General features: G+C 38.8%; 1 protein-coding gene and 2 non-coding genes across 3 annotated transcripts; all 3 read right to left on the bottom strand.

The window, feature by feature from the left end:
• Positions 1–1,560: 1,560 nt before the first annotated feature.
• trnas-uga (transfer RNA serine (anticodon UGA)) lies at positions 1,561–1,642 on the bottom strand. The gene has a single exon. It is a non-coding gene; the product is annotated as a tRNA-Ser (tRNA).
• A 134-nt stretch (positions 1,643–1,776) lies between these two features.
• On the bottom strand, positions 1,777–1,848 carry trnaa-cgc (transfer RNA alanine (anticodon CGC)). Its single transcript has one exon. It is a non-coding gene; the product is annotated as a tRNA-Ala (tRNA).
• A 2,118-nt stretch (positions 1,849–3,966) lies between these two features.
• On the bottom strand, positions 3,967–18,251 carry kcnj19b (potassium inwardly rectifying channel subfamily J member 19b). The gene is made up of 3 exons (XM_033985152.2): positions 17,404–18,251; positions 8,300–8,516; positions 3,967–6,495 (listed from the first exon to the last, which is right to left on the bottom strand). The coding sequence occupies exons 1-3, from the start codon at positions 18,070–18,072 to the stop codon at positions 5,828–5,830; spliced, it is 1,554 nt and encodes a 517-aa protein (XP_033841043.1). The 5' UTR covers positions 18,073–18,251; the 3' UTR covers positions 3,967–5,827.
• Between the last annotated feature and the right edge of the window lie 1,059 nt (positions 18,252–19,310).

Genomic DNA, 19,310 nt, shown 5'->3' with positions numbered 1-19,310 from the left:
AACTGTCCCAGTAATTATTCACACAAGCTGTTTAAGTTTAAGTATATGTATTAGTGCGGGTTTCGGTACATCAAGGTCTCAAAACCACTCATTTTACAGGGATCATTTGCCATACAGGGCTAATAGTGCTGCTCTGAAGAGAAGCAAGGCGTTTTCTGCTCATTGACTATGGATGAGCATCTGGTCAATGTGTGAGTGTGATGGGATGGAGCTACTGTTTTTTATCCACAGACAAATATGCAGAAGCAGAGCACCTACAGCTCCTCTATGGTGGATTAAATGTACATTTTGTGTTTAATTATGGGTAAATGAGATCAAGGCAACAGGTGTTTTGAAATGGATTGTTATATTATTTCATAAACTGAACATAAATACCTGCTTTGTATTATTATTTTTATTAGGCCCGAGCACCAGAAGCTTGCTAAGGGCCTATTAGTATTGTAAAGCCATGCATGGCCACATAACGAGACGTGCCCGTCAGTGACCACAGACCCTCACCATGATGTAGGAATGCACGTGTGCTTTTCGAAAATGTATATTTTATCATATTAAAAAATGGGAACATTGTTTTCGCATGAAAATGTGTCCAAAAAAACTTCTCTTCTCTAATTTCTGTCAGTTTCCTAAAAAATAAAGACAACTGTGCATCTGCGCCCACACAAAAAAAAAGAAAAAAAAAAAATTGATCATTTTTGGCTAGATTCATTTATTTATTATTCCTTTCTTGTCTTTGCACTGAATTTGCTGTTTGTATGTCTGTTTTATCTCTTCATTAAAGAGGACATATTATGTAAAATCTACTTTTGAACCTATGAATTCTATTATAATGGTATGTCCTCCTCATTTGTTCACGTGGTATTTCAATTCTTCATGCATGTTTGTGCATGGTGGCTGGGTGCCTAGCAACTCTATCCTCACATCAATAAGGTTCCGGTTTTGATTCCCAGCTCACCGAGACTTTCTGTGTGGAGTTTACATGCTTCTCCTCATGTCTGGGTGGTTTTCCTCCAGGCAGTCCGATTTTCCCTGTCAACCCAAAACATGCCCAAAAGGTAAAATTCTCCAGCTAGTTCTGATCAAGCCTAGCTCAAGCTCTGGAGATGGGTCTACTGCTTCTGACAGGTTTCTCCAGCAACATTGAGGTATAATGGGTCATACGCAGAGAACATAGCACAAGACGAAGACCCCGAGCCATAAACAAAGTAATGTAGTCTACTCCGTTCAGTGCAGTGAAGAGTGCAGTGTATGTATGTATCGCACATTGGAGAAACTAAACAGCCATGGTTTGAGAGGGGAGTTAAATAAGCTTTTTAGACAATCCTTCCTTAAACAGGAATGGGGGCCTGAGACATAATGTCTATGATTCCATCCTCAGACAAACAAAGCAAATAAAAAGAACAATAGGCAGCCATCAAGGGTTGAATAGGGTCATTAAGGCTGAAACTCTAAACAATGGCTGTTTACAGACAGGATTTACAGGATTACAACAATAACTTTGCTGGCTAACTGATTGGAAAGACCCCCAAAAAGATTGGATAAATCTTGCTTCTCTTAAATCTCCGTTGCTGGCAGGATTCGAACCTGCGCGGGGAACCCCCAATGGATTTCAAGTCCATCGCCTTAACCTCTCGGCCACAACAACATCTTGGTGGGAGTTGCTTTACATTTTAGTGGACTTCTATATGTATATCCTTGAAACACAGTGAACTTCCTTTTCCCACTCGAGACTGAATATAGTAAAGTGTGCCTTTAAAAAGGGTAAGAAGATAAAGAGGGTGGAGATGCTGGGGATTGAACCCAGGACCTCATACATGCGAAGCACGCGCTCTACCACTGAGCTACATCCCCTACAGGAGTAGTAGTCGATCACAGCAACCAACTAATTGGGCACACGGGCAAAATGTCGGCCAGAATGAAATCTCTCTTAAGGAGTGTTTAGTTTCTCTGATGTAACGCTCACTGCACTCTTCACTAAACTGAATGGAGTAGACTACATTACTTTGTTTATGGCTCGGGGTTGTGAATCACTTTCTGGATATTCATACTGGGGAAACATGATGGTTATGATGGTTCTTTGTAAGAAGAACCATCATAAGCTAAGCCTCAGTAAGTTTTCAGAGGTTAAGGAACAGTTACAGCTCCCCCCTTCAAGGCAGCGTCCACCAGCAGTCTGAACTGAAGAAGTGGCTTGGAAACATCTTCACTTCTACAACAATTTGTGCAGCTGACAGATTTAAATTTGTCTTTTGCTATGGATCAGACCTGGACAACTGAGGGATTACACAGACATACGCAGAGGACAAATTTCTCTGTGGGGATAAGACAGGACATTAACCTTTGAGTGACCCTGTATTATCCTTTATTCAAGGCTTGAGTGCTAACTTCCATATTCACCTACCCCCTATCTCTGCATACAGCTCTGTGCTTACTTGCAGTTATTCTAAAAATTAAAATTCAAACCCTTGGTCAAAACATGTAATTGACAATCTACTGCATCTCATGGTGTAATTTCACAAAAATAAATGGATCTGTTTCTATTACTGAGCCATTTAGGTCAATGTCACAGTTTATATAAAGGTGAAATAATGATGATTTACGTATAATGTGTTACTAAATATCTGGAGAAGCATAATATGACTTCTTTAATATTGCACATTAAACTGCATCATGGTAACAGGCAAATATAGATATGGGAATTATATATAAATTGACTAGAAACATACAATGAAATAAAAGTTTTGGTCTCAGTTATTCAGTAGAACATGCTATTTAACACAATATATCATGCACCTATTCCCTCGCTTCTTAAATTCATGTGGTCATATTGAGTAATTATGATGGCATAGCCGCGGGGTAAACGCGGGGGCTAACACAGCATGCTAATACTTCATAAGGCCTATTCGGATGTACACACTGCATATAACGGACACATCGGCACTTTATTTCATAAGCCTTGCACAGGTTTGTCCAATAATTAAAATGTTATTGTTTAGTTGAGCGCTGTTGTGATTGTTGTATCTTTAAGTGAATATATTTTCCTGTGGGCTTATAGTTATGAAGATTTAGCGTTAATCTTCTATAAATACAATGACCTTTATAGGCAAAGATGTGCATCTCAAGTGAAAATTAGCCTAATCTATTTTCGCGGTACAATTTAATGAGCAAGAAACAAACAGAAGAGATTTCCGTAGCAGCAGAGTTTATCATTATACAGTATTAGGTCCAAGTGAAGAATGGCCTGTGATTTATCCTTATAACTCTCATCTATCTGAGTTAATTTTATCTTAAACTGGGCAGAGCTCATTTACAGACTCTCAACAAGTTACATAATCAAATAAGGCTTTTCTTATGTGGCTTGGATGCATTCTGATTATCGAGAAAGTTAAGTTGCCAAGGAATTTTTCATCTTTTTTTGGCTTTGAGAAGATCCCAATGGAGAGTTAAAAAATCTCGTAAATTTGTTGTGTAAATGTGTAAAAGTAATATATTTGACTATGATACTGAATAAGTAGTTGCACTAAAAGGATCATTACTAGCTGAAGTAAGTAGTATTCCCATTAGGCCTAATTATAACTTAAAGGTGTTGTATTTACAGTTAAAAGGTTCACTGTGTAACTTTGCTAGTGGAGGATATGGCACCTGCTTTTCTCCAAGGAGATGTTATTGCCCTCCCTAAAATGTTCCACTGAATTCTTACTAGGAAAGTTTTTGTGTACTTCACCTGACTAGCTAGGCATTAGTATAATTTTGATGAATTCCCTTGGACTCTGAGTTTAACTTCTTATATACTTCTCTATGTATCAGTCGCCTTAACCTCTTTAATTTGTCAGTATATAAATTCCTATATACAGTCTCTCCAAAACATATTGCCTTTTCAACGGCATAAAAAGAACAGGCTTGTTCTTGATTTCAAAGCATTTATTTTTAAAGCAGTCAGAAGAATTCTTTATAGAAGTAATACATGTCCCCTGATGTAAGCATCCCTGCAGTCCTGGATAGATTCTTTTCATTTCCATCACTCTATAGTGGAATTACACCCACCCATGCAGAAAACAGGCATATGCACCAAATAGTAAAATATGAAAGAATCCTAATTTAAATTACATCAAGAAATGTAATACAAGCTGCTCAAATCTGGTGTCATTTTAAGAATGTAAATACAACAATCAGGCATAACATTATGACCACTGATAAAAGGTCATCTCTTCATTATGGAGATGTCTTGTCTTTTTGTTCACTAAAACTATGGCTGAAAATACTATTATATTTGTCCAATTAAAAAAAGGTAACCATGAATAAATGAAAGGAACAAGTGAAGGTCATAGAGCCCGACACAGACAATAAATAAACTCAACATCCAAGAAACACACTAAGTTAAAATAAACATATTTTAAATAAGATATTTTCTAGTTGAATAAAACTAATATGAATGTAGTAAACCCAGAGTAAAAGTAAATACACTTTTTTGACTACATTTTGGCTAAAGCTGAAAAAGTCATTTTAGTCCAAAGACAAAGAATAAAACAAAATTAAAATTGAATGATTTGATCCTAATCTTATGCCTGACTGGTACAAGCCCCTTTGACACATTTGCTATTGACACTTTGGTGCTTTACAAATCACAAAATATTTCAATTTTAAGAAACATTTGATATAATTTTATGCAGAATAAGCAAAAGAGAGAGAGAAAGTGTGAGGAGTCCGTAGGGTGGGCACAGATGGTGGTCTATCAAAAAATGACTCACAGTATGAGCGGATGAATGGCTTATTAGTGTTGCCCTTCTAATAGTAGCAACTCAACGGAGCGTCGCTAAGTAAAGGTCAAAGTGTTCTGTAGAAATCTAAAACACAGTATCCTTGTTAAATGCCCGTTATGCCTGATTCAAGTAGGAGTCTAATAACCCCAATTATTTAAAAATAAGTTGGGCCACGGTGTGAAATGTAAACAAAACAATTAAAAATAATATAAGAATAAACATCTTCTATAATAATTGATTCCATAATACAATCTGTTGAGTTAACCCACTATAACAGCTGATGGACACATGAGCTCTTGTCTTTTATTGTAAAATGTTTTTAAATATACGCATCTTGTGACTTTTATGATGAATGTTGTGCCTTATCAAAGAAAGAAATTCTGTCACCTACTGGGATGGATAATAAAGCTTATCTCACACCATACACAAGTATTTTTGTATATTTGTATCAGCCTCATTAAACCTAATACCCTCCCCTACAATGTTCATATGAGCCAATCAAACAGAAATGTTGGCAACTGGACTTAAATGGTTTCTAAATAATCCTCAAGCTGTTTTTTCATTAGTTTGTCATGATGAAAGCAGATCTGACACATTTTTTCAGGTTTACACCTTGGTTTCATCACCTGGAGATGTTTTTCTTATTTTTTATCGTCTACAAATGATACTGTTGCTTTATTAAATGTGCAAATTGCATGCATTTTCTGTTTGTCATTAAATGTCTCACTCAGATGGAGGGCTGGAGCTGGTGTATAGAAACAAAATCCTCAACCCAGATTTATATTGGTGACAAAATCTTCCTTGTCTTGCTTAATTTATGGCTCGTCTCCATAAAATCATTAAATTAATAGTTGCCCCATGGTATTTTGTATTGATTAATGCTGTTTTAACCCTGTTTTAAACTTTTTAGTGACTGTATCTTTATGGCCTGTTCTGTACTTTGGTTAACTGTGGTTGTTTTTTGCTATAGAAACAAAATTTGACTTGAGCTTTTGAATTAAAAACACATTTCACACAGTGCCCCAACTGTTTTTGTAACATTTTTGCATGTCCACAGCCAGCAGCACGAGTCAGCGGTCTGCGTTCATCCGGCGCAGTTTGGCGGGCAGGTTGTCCTCGGGCCTCCCTCCTCCCAGTGGAGCCTGCCCCTGTGTGATGGTGCTGATGCCCGGAGATACCAGTCTGTCTCTCTCCATCTCCACCTCCTCCGCTTCTCCATCCAAAGGTAACAGCTGCACCTGCTCCTCCAAGTGTCCCTGCCTCACCACGGGGATAGAGCTGGACCTCAGCCTCTGGATACTGAGCGGTAAGTCCCCCGTGCTGGAGGCTTTCCCCCCTGGCAGAGCTGTACCTGTCTTCAGCCCCCTCCAAAGGTTCTCCTCTTTCGTTGAGCTCATTCGCTGGAGTTTGGGTGGTATCCTGGTGGCTTGATCCTCTATGTGATCTGCATAGTCAGCCGATAAGAGTCGCTCCTTGCGCCCAAGTACACGCCCGCCATTGTTGCCCAGTGAAGGTGAAGGAGGCGTGGGTGTGACGGGCAGTGGGTTGGGGGATGTTATGGAGGATTTCTCTTCTTGCTCTTTGACGCTGTATGGGGGAGTAGGGACCTCAAAGGTGTTGTGGAACTGGGAATAGTCCACCCTGAAGAAGCCCTCCTCCAAGGACATGACCGGGAGGAAGCGGTGACCCCACAGAACCTCATCTTCAGTGTAGGACGTCCTGGCCTGGCAGGTCATACCTATAATCCGAGCACAAGACAAATGCATTCAGATTTTTTTAAATTATTATTATTATTTTACTAAGAACATTGTTAGACTTTTGATATTGCATTATTATTATATTGTAATAATGAAATATCAATAAAGTCTCATAATGTTCTTAGTAAAATAATCCCTTTTAACCACTTTAATTTCATGGTCTTTAAATATTTAACAGCTGAAGCGAATCTTTATTTCTTCATATCCATCCTTAAGCTGTTTAATAACATTTCATAGCAGAACTGCATATATTAGTAGTCTCAAATACATTGTTTGGTTACAGCAACATGGTCTTTGCTCCATTGGGAAGTAGCGGCTCAGTGGTAGAGCATTTTCCCACAAACCCAAATGTAGAAAATTTGGTGTCTACGCCCAGTACTTTTTGCTGACTAGTACTCCTTTTATGGTGAACTTGAAATAATCACTTAATTCCCATAATCTCTGATTGCGCATGTGTGTAATTACTGGGCCATAGCTGCAGACTGGCAGCTTACATCAATCATCTGTGGCTAAGTGAATAAATGATACATTTTAATGTGCTTTTAAGTGCTTCAAAAATGGTTAAAAATGTATAATTTATCATTATTATTATTATTATTATTATTATTATTATTATTATTATGGGACTAAATTATTTGAGACAGCTATTTAAATACGTACACATGTACTCGAGCTTAAGTCATTATATTTTATTTTTGTTTGTGGCAATCAAAAGCCTAAATAAATGCACCTTATTTGGAGGCAGATTATGTACTATGGCTACAAAGGGGACATGTGTGTAATGATAGTTTTCAAATTGCATTGTTAAAATGATGAATAATTTTTGGAAATGCTGCTGTTGAACTGTGCACATTGAGGATATAACCATAATCATGCTGTAATACCCTTGATTAAAGTCAATCTTGCTGTGTCCTCTTGTAAAGCCCCTATTATTTCAGACTTTTGTTCAATTATGAATTCTTAATATTTGACTCCGCTAACATAGTCTCATAGAATCTTAAGGAAGATGTCTGTGTAATCCCTCAGTCATCCAGGTCTGATCCATAGCAAAAGACGAAGTTTAAATCTGTCAACTGGACAAATCGTTGTAGGAGTGAAGAAATCTCACTGCTCATCTAAGATTCTTCAGTTCTGGTCAGATTGCTGGTGGACACTGCCTTATATCTATCTGAAGGGAGGAGCTAATTACACTGAAACTGTAAACAGCTATTGTCTCCAGTTTCAGCCCTATTCACCATTAATGGCCCTCCTATTGTTCTTTTTGTTTCCTTTGGGTCTGAAGATGGGGTTGTAGATGGGGAGAGATTATGTCTCAGCCCTCCACTGTACTTCAGCCCCATTATGTAAATACTACTATCTACAAATATTTTATTTGTCATGGATGGTAAAGAATGCTTATAAAGGTGCACTATATCACTTCTGTACTGGACGGCCACCTGCTTGTCTCCATGGAAATGTTTACGCTTAACCGGGTAAATTCCACAGTATAGCTGTGTTTTTAGCAAAAAATTTTTTTTTTTTAAATCCTGTATTTAAGCCTGTTGGTGTAACCTGCTAATAATAATAATCTATTATCATATATTATTATTATACTGCGGAACATTCCATGAAAAGCTATAACATCTCCATAGAGACCAAAATGGGGATGGACCAATGCTTTTGTTTAGTGTATTCATACCTAGTTCTGACTTTCGGTCTTTTAACACTAGCTACAATTGCTAATACTTATTAACTGCATCCTTTGCCATTTTGTATTGATCATCCTATTGATCAGCAAATACACACCAGTGGTCTCGACGATGCCCTCCAGGATCACCACGATCTCAAACTGTTCATTCATCAGTGAGCGCTGGGACAGGTCGAAGAACGGGCTCTTAGTGTTGATCTCGTGGCATATGGTCAACGGAGACACCAAGAAGAGCTGGTCAGCCCCTGTCCCAAAACCCACGTCCAACTCGCACTGATCCAGAGGCAGGAATTCACCCTCTGGAGTCTGCCGCGACTGCAAAGAAACACAACAGACTGTAGGATTTAGGATGACATTTTGACACCAGATTACAATCCTTCAATCATAAAAGAAAAGTCAAACGTGGCCAGATTTCTTATTTTAAGTTGCTTTGTTTGCAACTACCCAATGGAATCTCAACTCATTACATTCTTGTGCTTGAAAAATGTACACGATCTTCTGTTAGCAGCGACAGACAGCATTTTTATGAGCTTACAGATAACTTTCCAGGATATCTTTTAAACCTCACATATACAGTACTCGTTCTTGTGTTATTTCTGGTGTAATCCAAATGCAATGTATGATGTTGACGGTTACAGGAAATGGGTTCTAGAAAAAGCAATTTTCTTCGGCTATTTGACATGTTGTGACCTAAAATGAGCTGGAGGTGGTGGGATTGGACAAGAGGGCAGAGCTTTAAAAGGAGTTTAGCTGATCAGAACAGAACACAGGTGCTATTCCGTCTTGTAGTTCATACTGCATTGAAGCAAAAAAAATCACTTTTAGAGACATGAATGATATGGATTTTTTGGCTCATCATACCAAATGAATGAATTAAACATAGATCCCTTTATTCTCTTCTTCCATTGCACGGCCATCGTGTTCCATCATTACTTCAACATTGCAACAATCTCTCTAATTGGAGAGGGACAAAACACAAATTACATGATGAGATGAGAGAAACTTTGATATCATTTTTAATAAATGGATTGATAAAACATTTTCTCAATAGGTTAGGTTTTGTATCGTTTTTATTGTAACTATATTGTAACTTCTGTTTGTTTGTTTTTTTAATTACTTTTTGGTGAAAGAAGTACTTGCACCAAATTATTATTATTATTATGACTGCACTCCTCAGTGACCTTATGTAAAGTTAATCGTGCTAGAGGCATACTGGTGGAAAAAATGTATATCCTCTATCTCTTTAGCACTTTAACAATGGACTCACCCTCCTCCACACTAAAATATGACTACAGCATTTGGCTCTTCACCCTATCACCACCGTCAGCATCAGCAGTTCTCACACCTCATCTCTGGAAAATATGACGACAAGATATGATAGATACGTCCTGGTAAGAATCTTCACTGTCATCAATACAATGTGTGTGTATGTGTGTGTATGTGCGCGACTGTGTGTGCGTGTGGGTGTTATGGTTCAGGTTCAGGTGACTTTATTAGTACCCGTAGGTAGATTGCTTTGTAGGTTGTTTGTAGGGTTAAAACAGGTGACGTTCTGCCAAAAAACACTTTACAGTAACAGTGACAACAGCAACTGTGAAGTTACTTTTTGTATAAAAGACACAACTCAATCACAGAACAATACAGAAGATAAAACACGTGCAAAATAGCAATTTTTAAGAGCCACGATTGAGGAGGGGACAAAGCTGTTCCTATATAATTTTGTTCGGCAATTAGGGACCTAGAACCCTCAGCCTCACGGGACTAGGTGGAACTCCTGTGAGGGAGGGTGTTAGCTATCTGCAGGAGCTGTCTGTTTTACAGAGAGTCAGAGCTCAGCTGGGATTGTCCAGTCAGTCTGCTTGAACACTTAATAATCTGACTCAGTCTATTCTATCCTTCAGAGTCAGGCTTCCACAAGAGAAAAAGACAAAACAGACTATGATGGCATGATAAAAAGGGTGAGCACGTTTGACCTGATGTGAGAGCCACAGCTTCCTGAGGCAGAAGAGGGGCTGGAGCCCCTTCTTACAAACTGCCGCAAAGTTTAGGGAGCTGTCTATAATGGTCCCCAGGTGTTTATAATTGTTAACAAGTTCAATGCTCTGACCCATAATATTTGTTACTTTGGCGGTCATCACATTAGGATTGGATTCATCACACCTGGACAAAATTATCCACTATAAGTCCATGGTTGTCATCATCTCCCTGGAGGAGGCTCACCACCACTGTGTCATCTCCAAACTTTAAAATAAAACAGTTTTCAAAGGTGTGACACAAATAATAAAATGTGAGAAAGTACACACCTTGTGCTGGACCAGAGGAAGAGCACAGACTTTCAGACAGAGACCCATTAACTCTCTGCGTTCTGTCTAAAATCCAAACAACAAGATTGTTTCTTAGATGAAATGTTCTAAAAGTCGCTGAATTAAAATGTAAGGTTACATTTTATTAAACGTAGATGAAAAGTGTACAAAAAAGAGCCTAGCAAGAGCCCAGCCTTGAGGTGCTTAAAAAGCAGATGAAGCAGAGTGAGTGTGTCATACTCCACTCCTCTGCTGGGCCTATAGTCAAACTGCATTGGATCTAGGGCCTGTTCTGTGCTCCTTGCAACCTCTGAACCTCTGACTGAGTTTTTTTTCTAAGATTTTCATGAGGATAGAGGTTAAGTCAACAGGCCTAAAATGATTTAAAGTTGAGTTGTTACTGGATTTAAGGAAAAGGAACCACATTAGCATCCTTCCTCATCTTGGGAACATGCTGTATTTCCAAGGACTAATTAAAAATATAAAAAAATGGGCACAGCTCCTTGGCACAGGAATTTAGCAAACGGCCACATATATTATCTAGTCCTGAACTTTTGTTTAAGTTTGTGCATCTAAATGGCCTTTCAACTTCCTCCTGATGCACTTCTTTTGGCATTTAAAAATAGAAGCATCAAAACGATTACGTAAGTCATTGAGCACTTTGGCAAGGTCAACATCTCAATCAAAACTATTCAAAGTGAGGTTTCTGGCATTTTTCGTTCCCAAACAGTACTTTTCAGACCTGATAGATTTATCCATGGACTGTTATTGGGAAATACTTTCACTAACAAACATGTCCCTACAAAATGTGCTATTAGAGCATACAATATCTGTAAAATCATCCTAGTCATCCTAGTACATGCAAAACATTCTTGTTAAGTGAGTTCTGAGACCAAATTTTTACTGCTTAGGCCTCAGGTGAATGTACACAGCAGTTATGAAGATCTGCGGAAACTCTTGTGGCAGATAGAAGGAGCGATGCGACACAGACAGGAGCACAGCATCATGGGTATACATTTTCTGTCAGAAAGTTACAGATCTACAGTGAAGATTGTTCACATATAAACATACCCTGCCTCCTTTGACGTACATGAAGTTTCATACCACCTTGTTTCCACTGTTTCCTCCTCCTCTTAATAAAGCTCCTTTTGATAAGATCCAGGTCTACCCTAAGGTCATTCAGGAAAGAGTCTTGTGACAAGTCCACTGAAGTGACGCGATTCAGCTGTTGCAGAGCATCTTTAGAAGTAGAAAAAAGTATAGTGTGCGCCAGGCAGGTTGGCAGCTAGACTATCACTCCCCAGCAGGATAAGAAGTAAAAAACATGATAGACGACATACCAGAGATCTGTCTATGTCATGTGTTACAAGGTGGTATATATTTACTTTAGTCTTTAAAAATGTTAAACTGAGAGTAAAATGCTTGGTTGTGTTTTTTATTTGTTATAAACATAATGGGGAGGAAGGTAAACGGAAACTGCAGTAAAGAGTGGAGTGCATATTAATGCCCAGATACTAATGAACATTAAAACCAGTATTGAAAAAGATACTAATATTAAAGAAACAAAAATAAACTTTGAGAACAGGTCTAAGTTGGATCTTTCCTGAATAATGTTAGAACGCTCTTGATTTATATCAGGAACAGTATAAGACAATTAATTGGTGTTGAAAAATATGTTCTATTGTGTAAAAAACACTGCTTTCTCTGACCACATCACTCTATTTTATTTCAACAAATTAAGTGCCCTTAGTATTAGTGCAACAAAGCCAGAGTACAAATGCTTTTGCAGCCACAAAAACACCCATTTCTAACTCGCAGCACAATCTAGATTACAACATATTATTTTGAACACACAGATTCCACTCAGTCTTCCAGAGAGGAAGCTTTTTAAGAGGAAGGGAAGCAAGTGTCTCAAAAACAGCTCAGAAAAAAGTCAATCAATAACAAGATCCAATACCAAAGTCAAACAGTCTGCTTCCCCACATTTCACTGACAAATAAAAAGCTAATTAAGCCTAGTGTCCCTTGTGGATCTAACTTATTACCTGCGCTGGGATAGAGGCTGCTGAAGACTGGAGCTGAAATATTCGCTTTGGTGCAGAGTTGTTCCCCAGCTGAGACAGAAAGAGGACCGGGGAAAGCATCCAGACCACAGATGGCAAACAGAATGTCATTTGTATTCACAGAGAAGTGGAGGACCTATGGGTGTGACATTTCGCAGTAAGACCGCCTGCACCCACAGATCCCTGGATCGCGATGCTGAGGTCTTCCATCATCGTGCCTTGGCGAGGGGTACCAGTGAAAATTCATACATGTGCATTTTACATATATATTTTAGTTTCATTTGTTGTTAGCTTTAGTGTTGTGGATGAATGGTGCTTATGCCAACAATAGCTGACAAAGTACAAGACAGTGGCCAGACCGCTCGTCACTTTTTTGTGCTGTATTGTTTGAACTGCTGTGCCCAAGTTATTTCCCTTGTGGATCAATAACGTTTATCTCAGTCAAAATTTATGTTATTTTAAATACAGATTTTGGAGAGATTATAGATCTTCAGCTTGTAAATGGAAGCCAGAACCTCATTGCTAAGAAATAAAATGCTAATCAGACTTGCTGCTAATTGCTGCAAACCCTCTGGTCAGTGATTTGATCAGCAGAAACATATAAACATACTAACTGCATAAATCCTGATAATATCAACATTGTGAGACTTGTGATATCATTTCTTTGGCATGCCATAAACCACTATGCAGGAAGAGATTTTTAGACAATATTCATAGAGTCTTATACAAAAGAGCTGCAATAAAAATCCTGCTCACCAAAGGAAAGAGGGCTGCTTTGATGGTGAATGGTTTTAACAAGGTGAAAGCTTTGTGCGCCGGTTTAGACCTGCTAAGCACTGAGGGCCACAAGGGGAAATTAATGGCCTTTAGAGGAGGACCTGATGGAAAAGGTGCTTCATTTAGCGGACCACCTGAGATACACCTTACTCTCATGGGACCAGCTTCTTTTAGAGACATGCAAAGAGACACAAGATGAAAGCCCCTTATGTACAAGTAGGTTTTAGCCATTCTTGTGATTGTGCCTGATACATGTTGAGTTAGAGATTTCACAGTAGTAACATAACTGATAATTAAACAGCAAAGACAGTGTAATAATTTACTATAACATATCGCATGAAATAATACTCAACTGAACAACAAGTACAGATGCATTAATTGTAGGATTTTTTATTTATTTATGTTTTTTATGGCCAGTAGGTAGGATAGTAACTGTAGCATTCAGTGGGAGTGAAGTGGGACTGATATTACTAACAAACCTTTCATCCACAGCGCAGCACCCTTCAAAAATTACACTATGACGTCTAATCAGAATTAATGTTAAATGTTTATTAGCACTAGCGTGACAGCAAAACTCCACTCTGGCCTCTAAAAGTTGTAAAAAAAAAAAGCTTTTAATTCATTGTGGTGAAAAATTAGGATGCCAGAAATGTATTAAGAAAAAAATAGTGAAAAAATGAATTTGTTCTGTTTTTCACGTTTTTTTAAGACACGTAAGACATATTGAAAAATGTACACATTTTTCAAATACAGCGCCTGTAAAAATCTACATACCCTGAGTTGACATCCCTATTCCCGATTTTTCAACTACATCCTGAACACTGGTCTCTCTTTTGTTTCCCCCCTCCCACATCCCTTCTGCTTGTCGTTCAAACTTTGACAACAGCAGTTCCTCTTGAGATGCGTTGACATGTCTTCTTTCTTGCTTGTCTAGTTTAACCGGAGTCTCCATTGCCTCCTGTCTCCTTATCGCCAATGTCCTACTGTGGACGGTCCCATTGAGACAGCCCCCCGACAACTACGACAGCGATGAGCAGAGCCAAAGCCTCTTCTCCTGTACCCTTGTGCTGTTGTCTAGTGCCAAATCACGTTGGTTAAATACTTTGGAGGTCAGATGTCTACAAATCTCTACAAATGCAAATGCTCTGTTTATGGATCATAGTATTTTGCCAGGGCTGCAGAGGACACTGCACCACTCTCCCCACTGTTTTTTAACGACATCTAATTCAATTTTTATGGATGAGCAAGGGCAGTTCGGGGTTTATAATACATGCAGATGTGAGGAATGTCCTGCCAGATTTGTCACATTGTCACAAGACACAACATTTTACTCCACTTTGATTCCAGATTATAACATGTACAGATAATATAGTAACATCAGTGGCTTTGTTTACAAGCACTTTGAAATCTGACTGCAAAATATGATGTGTCCCAAACACTATAATCAAGTTATTCTATTGAGAACTTCCATTACTTTGATCTTCTGCCTTGCATTTGCTTTCCTCGTCGGCGTATCCATGTTTTGTGGGAATTTACTACCAGCGATATCCTGAACGTCGGCGGCTAGCTTGTCCCGGTGCTTTTATACAGCGTGGTCATTAGGATTTACTGCGGTACGCCTCATTTCAGCACTCAGCTTTGTGGACAGCCTGACAGTGACCTTGAATTGTACTTTACCTCCATACTAGATGTGCACCTCTTTCTACCATAGAGTAATATAGGTCTAGACTTAGTGTTTTTTCAAGATCTTCAAATTATCTCGTTACCATTACCAAGCAGTTAGTGAGTTAGTGTACCATATATTTATCTGCATAACATAATAGAGTTTAGTTCAGTTATTAAAATCAAATAGAGAGTTTATGGTTTTAAATTGATAAGCTTGGGACTTTTTGACTGAGAAGTTTGTAACCAGCCCTGTAGCAGTAAAATCATCTTTTTGAGAGGAGTTTTTTGATACTGGGCTCATTGCCTAAATATTACAGTGTGTGAAACTGTATCTAAACAACTTTTGTGTCAGTAATTCAGTGAGTTTCTATGGAATCCCTGAGCTGCAACCAGAAAAAGGCATCATTTGGGCTCCATTTTCCATTTTTTTCCCCCTTGAATGTGAGCTTGCAGGTCTTAGGTTTTAGCTCATCAGCCAATGCATTAGGTTTGGATGTGTGCAAATGAATGTCCATTACTATTAAAGAAATATTTTTTAATCCTTGAATTGCACTATAATTATGTTAAATCATATTTTCATATTATCTGTTTGGCTTTACACAGACACTGCAGACTGTTGACTGGATATGGATTTATTATTATGCATTTTGACTTTGAGACACTGTAAAGGCCCCGCACTGGAGACATGATGTGTTGTCGAGTAGATACGTTGCAACTCTGAAGGTTGTTTCTTCATCTCCTCTGTTTTACCAGTAAGATGATACACTGTACTGTGCTTTGTTTAGACACATGTAGGCCTATGTTAAAACACGAGTGCTGTTTGTGCCATTTGTTTGTGCAGGGTGCAGTCATGATGCATGAGCATCTCTGCTGATAAATTAGTGGAGTGTATTTATTGGGTAATTGATGCAGGCATTTAAAGCAAAGGAACTGGAAGGAAGGAGCCAACACACCTTCAGTCCAGTCAAAGTTAAAAGAGCCTTGTTGCACTTTGCAGCACTTTTTTTTTATTTTTTATTTTTTTATTTATGAAAAGCACTTCATAAATAAAGTTTGAATGATTGATTGAACTTTGGTGGCTACATACGCTCTAACCTATACAGTGTGTGATTGCGTAAATGTCATTTTTTATTTATTTATTTATTTGTATAGCTATTTGTGCAATTATTATTATTTTTTAAAATAATATATATATATATATATATATATATATATATATATATATATATATATATATATATGTGTGTGTGTGTATGTATATGGTGCCTTTTGTCACTCAGGGCTTTTGTAGTTTGCTCATCACACCTTTAAAACTTTTAGAAAATCCCAAATGTACTTGTATATGCCCCAAGAGTACCCTGTTTGCTGTGGCGATGTTAACATACTGAGGAGTTCTGCTGGCGTTCCCTGCAGCTCCTCACAGTATACTGTCACTCGAGATTGTCACGCTACCATGGCGACAAGAGCAGCACCGACCCCAACTGTCACAACAAACTCCACATCAGACCAGCTAATAATGCTAACTCCCAAGAGGAAAATCCACTTATGAGGAGGATCAAACACTTAATATGTACTCTATTATCAGTACTTGTACTTGGAACAAAACACAATGCAACTACTTGAGTCATTAAATGCTCTATGTGTCTGGATGTTATGGATTTAAATCAGTAGGCAAATTAACAGAATGATCATGTTATTCACTAATATTTAACCAAACTAAGCTAATTGTGCATAAAATTGACCTTGAACATAAAACCTTTGAAAGGTGCTTGTTCACAAAGATTCTTCATTTACTCATTTTCCTTACACATGTCAAATATAACCAATCCATAGCCTAAATGCCAATCAAATCAAGAATGCCATGATTTACAATCATATGATCTTTTTAGCAATGAAATATTGCAATTACCAGTTACTACTGTAATTACTTAGATTGCATTGGCACTGCTGTAGATAGATGTGTTTTCTGTTTTCAGAGCGGACAGTTGACGCAGACACTGTCTTTCTGCTGACTCTGTGACTGTTGTTGGCCCTTTGTTTTTTACAGTGGACACTCAGCACCTCACAAAGCCTGCAGCTGGGTTCTACTGTAAAGCATGTACGTGAGTGTGTGTGTATATATGTAATATAAAATATTAACTCAGAAAATGTTAAATGGACAACGATTACGCAGTCACACACTGTATAAGTTGGAGCGTACGTAGCCACCCAAGTTCAATCAATGATACAAACTTTATTTATGAAGTGCTTTTATTTATTTATTTATTTTTCTTCTCTTACGTAGTAAAAAGCGTCTTCCCTCGTGAGTGAGACCTGTGCTTGTAAACTCTCAGGACAGTGACGGAGTGAGTACAGTGAGTCACTACGCTAGTGTGCCCTTTGTGGGGTGACCTACCTTGATGAGTTTGCACCTAATCTGCGCAGACACCATGTGGCTGTTCCTCAGGTTGCCCACTCGGAACATGAGGCACAACTTGCCGTCCCGCTGAGAAACCACGGCGTCCTGGCTGAACATCAGCGTCTCCGCGCGCTTCTTGGGCTGGGACATCTTGATGAACATGCAGCCGATGAGGAACGCATCCACGATGGAGCCCAGAAGCGACTGGAAGAGAAACAGAATGATGCCTTCCGGACACTTCTCGGTAATGTAGCGGTAACCGTAGCCTATGGTGGCTTCGGTTTCAATAAAGAACAGAAATGCAGAAGGAAAGTTATAAACGTTCGCGACGCACGGGGTGTAGGACGAGTCGTGGCCGCCGTGGCTCAGGTCCCCACGGATATAGGCGATTACCCACCACATGGATGCCATAACCAGCCATGCCACAGTGTAAGTGAGAATGAAGATGAGCAGGTTCCAGCGCCACTTTAGGTCCACCAACGTGGTGAACAGATCGGAGATGTACCGGCTCGTCTCCCCCCCAAGGTTACCGTGCTGCACATTACAGCGGCCGTTCTTCTCTACAAAGCGCTGTCTCTTCTTTTTTACGGGCGCTGAAAAAGTCATGCCCCGATCGGTGTTTACCACCTGATAGTCCTCTCCAAATTTCCTGCGTATTGCAGACATTGTGTGGTCCTTGGTTCGTTGTCAGCTTCTTTGCGCAAGTTTGGCGCACAAAACCATCACCTTGCAGTGCGCGCCGCTCGCATGTTGCAAAGGAGGGTACCTTGGTCCTGTGGATGTCGGAGAGTCTGCGCAAAACGCTGTCCAGAGTCCTCAACCAAAGTTTAGTCAAATGTTGATCCAAAGTGATGAATACACCTTATTTCACCGCTGTGCTGCTGTTGTGTCATGGAGAAAACACACATGAATCACATAAACGCAAATAATGTCTCTACTGCTGCCTCAGCGCGTGAAGAGACGCGCTGGTCCACTTCAAATTAAAGCTCGGAGAGTGACTGCAATGGCACTCTTTAAGTGAAGTGAGACGCTCGTGGGGGTGAACGCAAAATGGGAGGTCTTATTGCTTGCGGCCAATAAGGAAAGCTATAAAAGCATTAGAGCGAAAACAACGGGCAAGAAATGGACCGTGAAATTGCGTTTGCTTTGGTTTTTAAAAATATATTTTTAATATATTTTCTTCGCGATATAGTAGACCATACGCTTAAAATCCTTTAAGTGCTTTTAGCGAAGACCTGCCTTGTACAGTTTAGAAAACCTTTGGCTCCCTCTAGTGACATTTACTGTAAACGGCAGTGTTCAGCCTCAACTACATCCACCATGAAGATGACAGTACACACAGATGCAGAAGAAACCTGACAAAAAAGTGTAATAGCCTAGAGCCCACTAAGCAGTGCTATAAATAGGCTATCGTCAGTTTAAGTTACTTAAGTAAACGTACAGATAGGCCTCTAGGAGCAAAAATACCCAAGTAGCCCTATATCACAATAAAAAATTTACTTATGTAAAAGTACCAAAGTACCCATTTAAAATGTTTAAAAGTCATCCAGAAAAATTTTAAGATATATTAAAGCATCAAATTGAGTGATTTTGATTGTGATTTTTTGCTCAACAGAAACAATTGCATTAATTTATTATATTTTCTTGTTGTTTTTATTTGTAGATTATTTTTGTTTGCCTTAAAAGTAAAAGTATCCACTGTAAAATGTATTCAGGCCAAAGTAAAATAAAGTAAAGAACTGATAGACCTGATAGTATGCCTTTTTTGTTATTTGTTTGCCAGTTGGCACCATTAACCCAGACATAACTAATTGTTATAGCAGATGGGGTTCTGGTCTAGAGGCTACTATGTTTTGAGAAGGTTCAGCTTGCAGTGATAATTAGGACTATTAATAATAGGCTAA

Source organism: Periophthalmus magnuspinnatus, chromosome 19, assembly GCF_009829125.3.
Source record: "Periophthalmus magnuspinnatus isolate fPerMag1 chromosome 19, fPerMag1.2.pri, whole genome shotgun sequence".
Taxonomy (NCBI): domain Eukaryota; kingdom Metazoa; phylum Chordata; class Actinopteri; order Gobiiformes; family Gobiidae; genus Periophthalmus; species Periophthalmus magnuspinnatus.
The sequence above is the reverse complement of the archived record's forward strand: the minus strand, read 5'-3'. Positions and strand labels throughout refer to the sequence as shown.

Bases quoted from the DNA above. Each gene is read 5' to 3' on its own strand.
- kcnj19b (XM_033985152.2), bottom strand. From the start codon at position 18,072: ATGTCTGCAATACGCAGGAAATTTGGAGAGGACTATCAGGTGGTAAAC. The intron at 8,517-17,403 runs GTAGGTCACCCC...GTTTCTTTGCAG, and splicing joins TTAGGTGCAAACTCATCAAG to TCGCGGCAGACTCCAGAGGG. The intron at 6,496-8,299 runs GTGTGTATTTGC...CTCGGATTATAG, and splicing joins GGGCATCGTCGAGACCACTG to GTATGACCTGCCAGGCCAGG.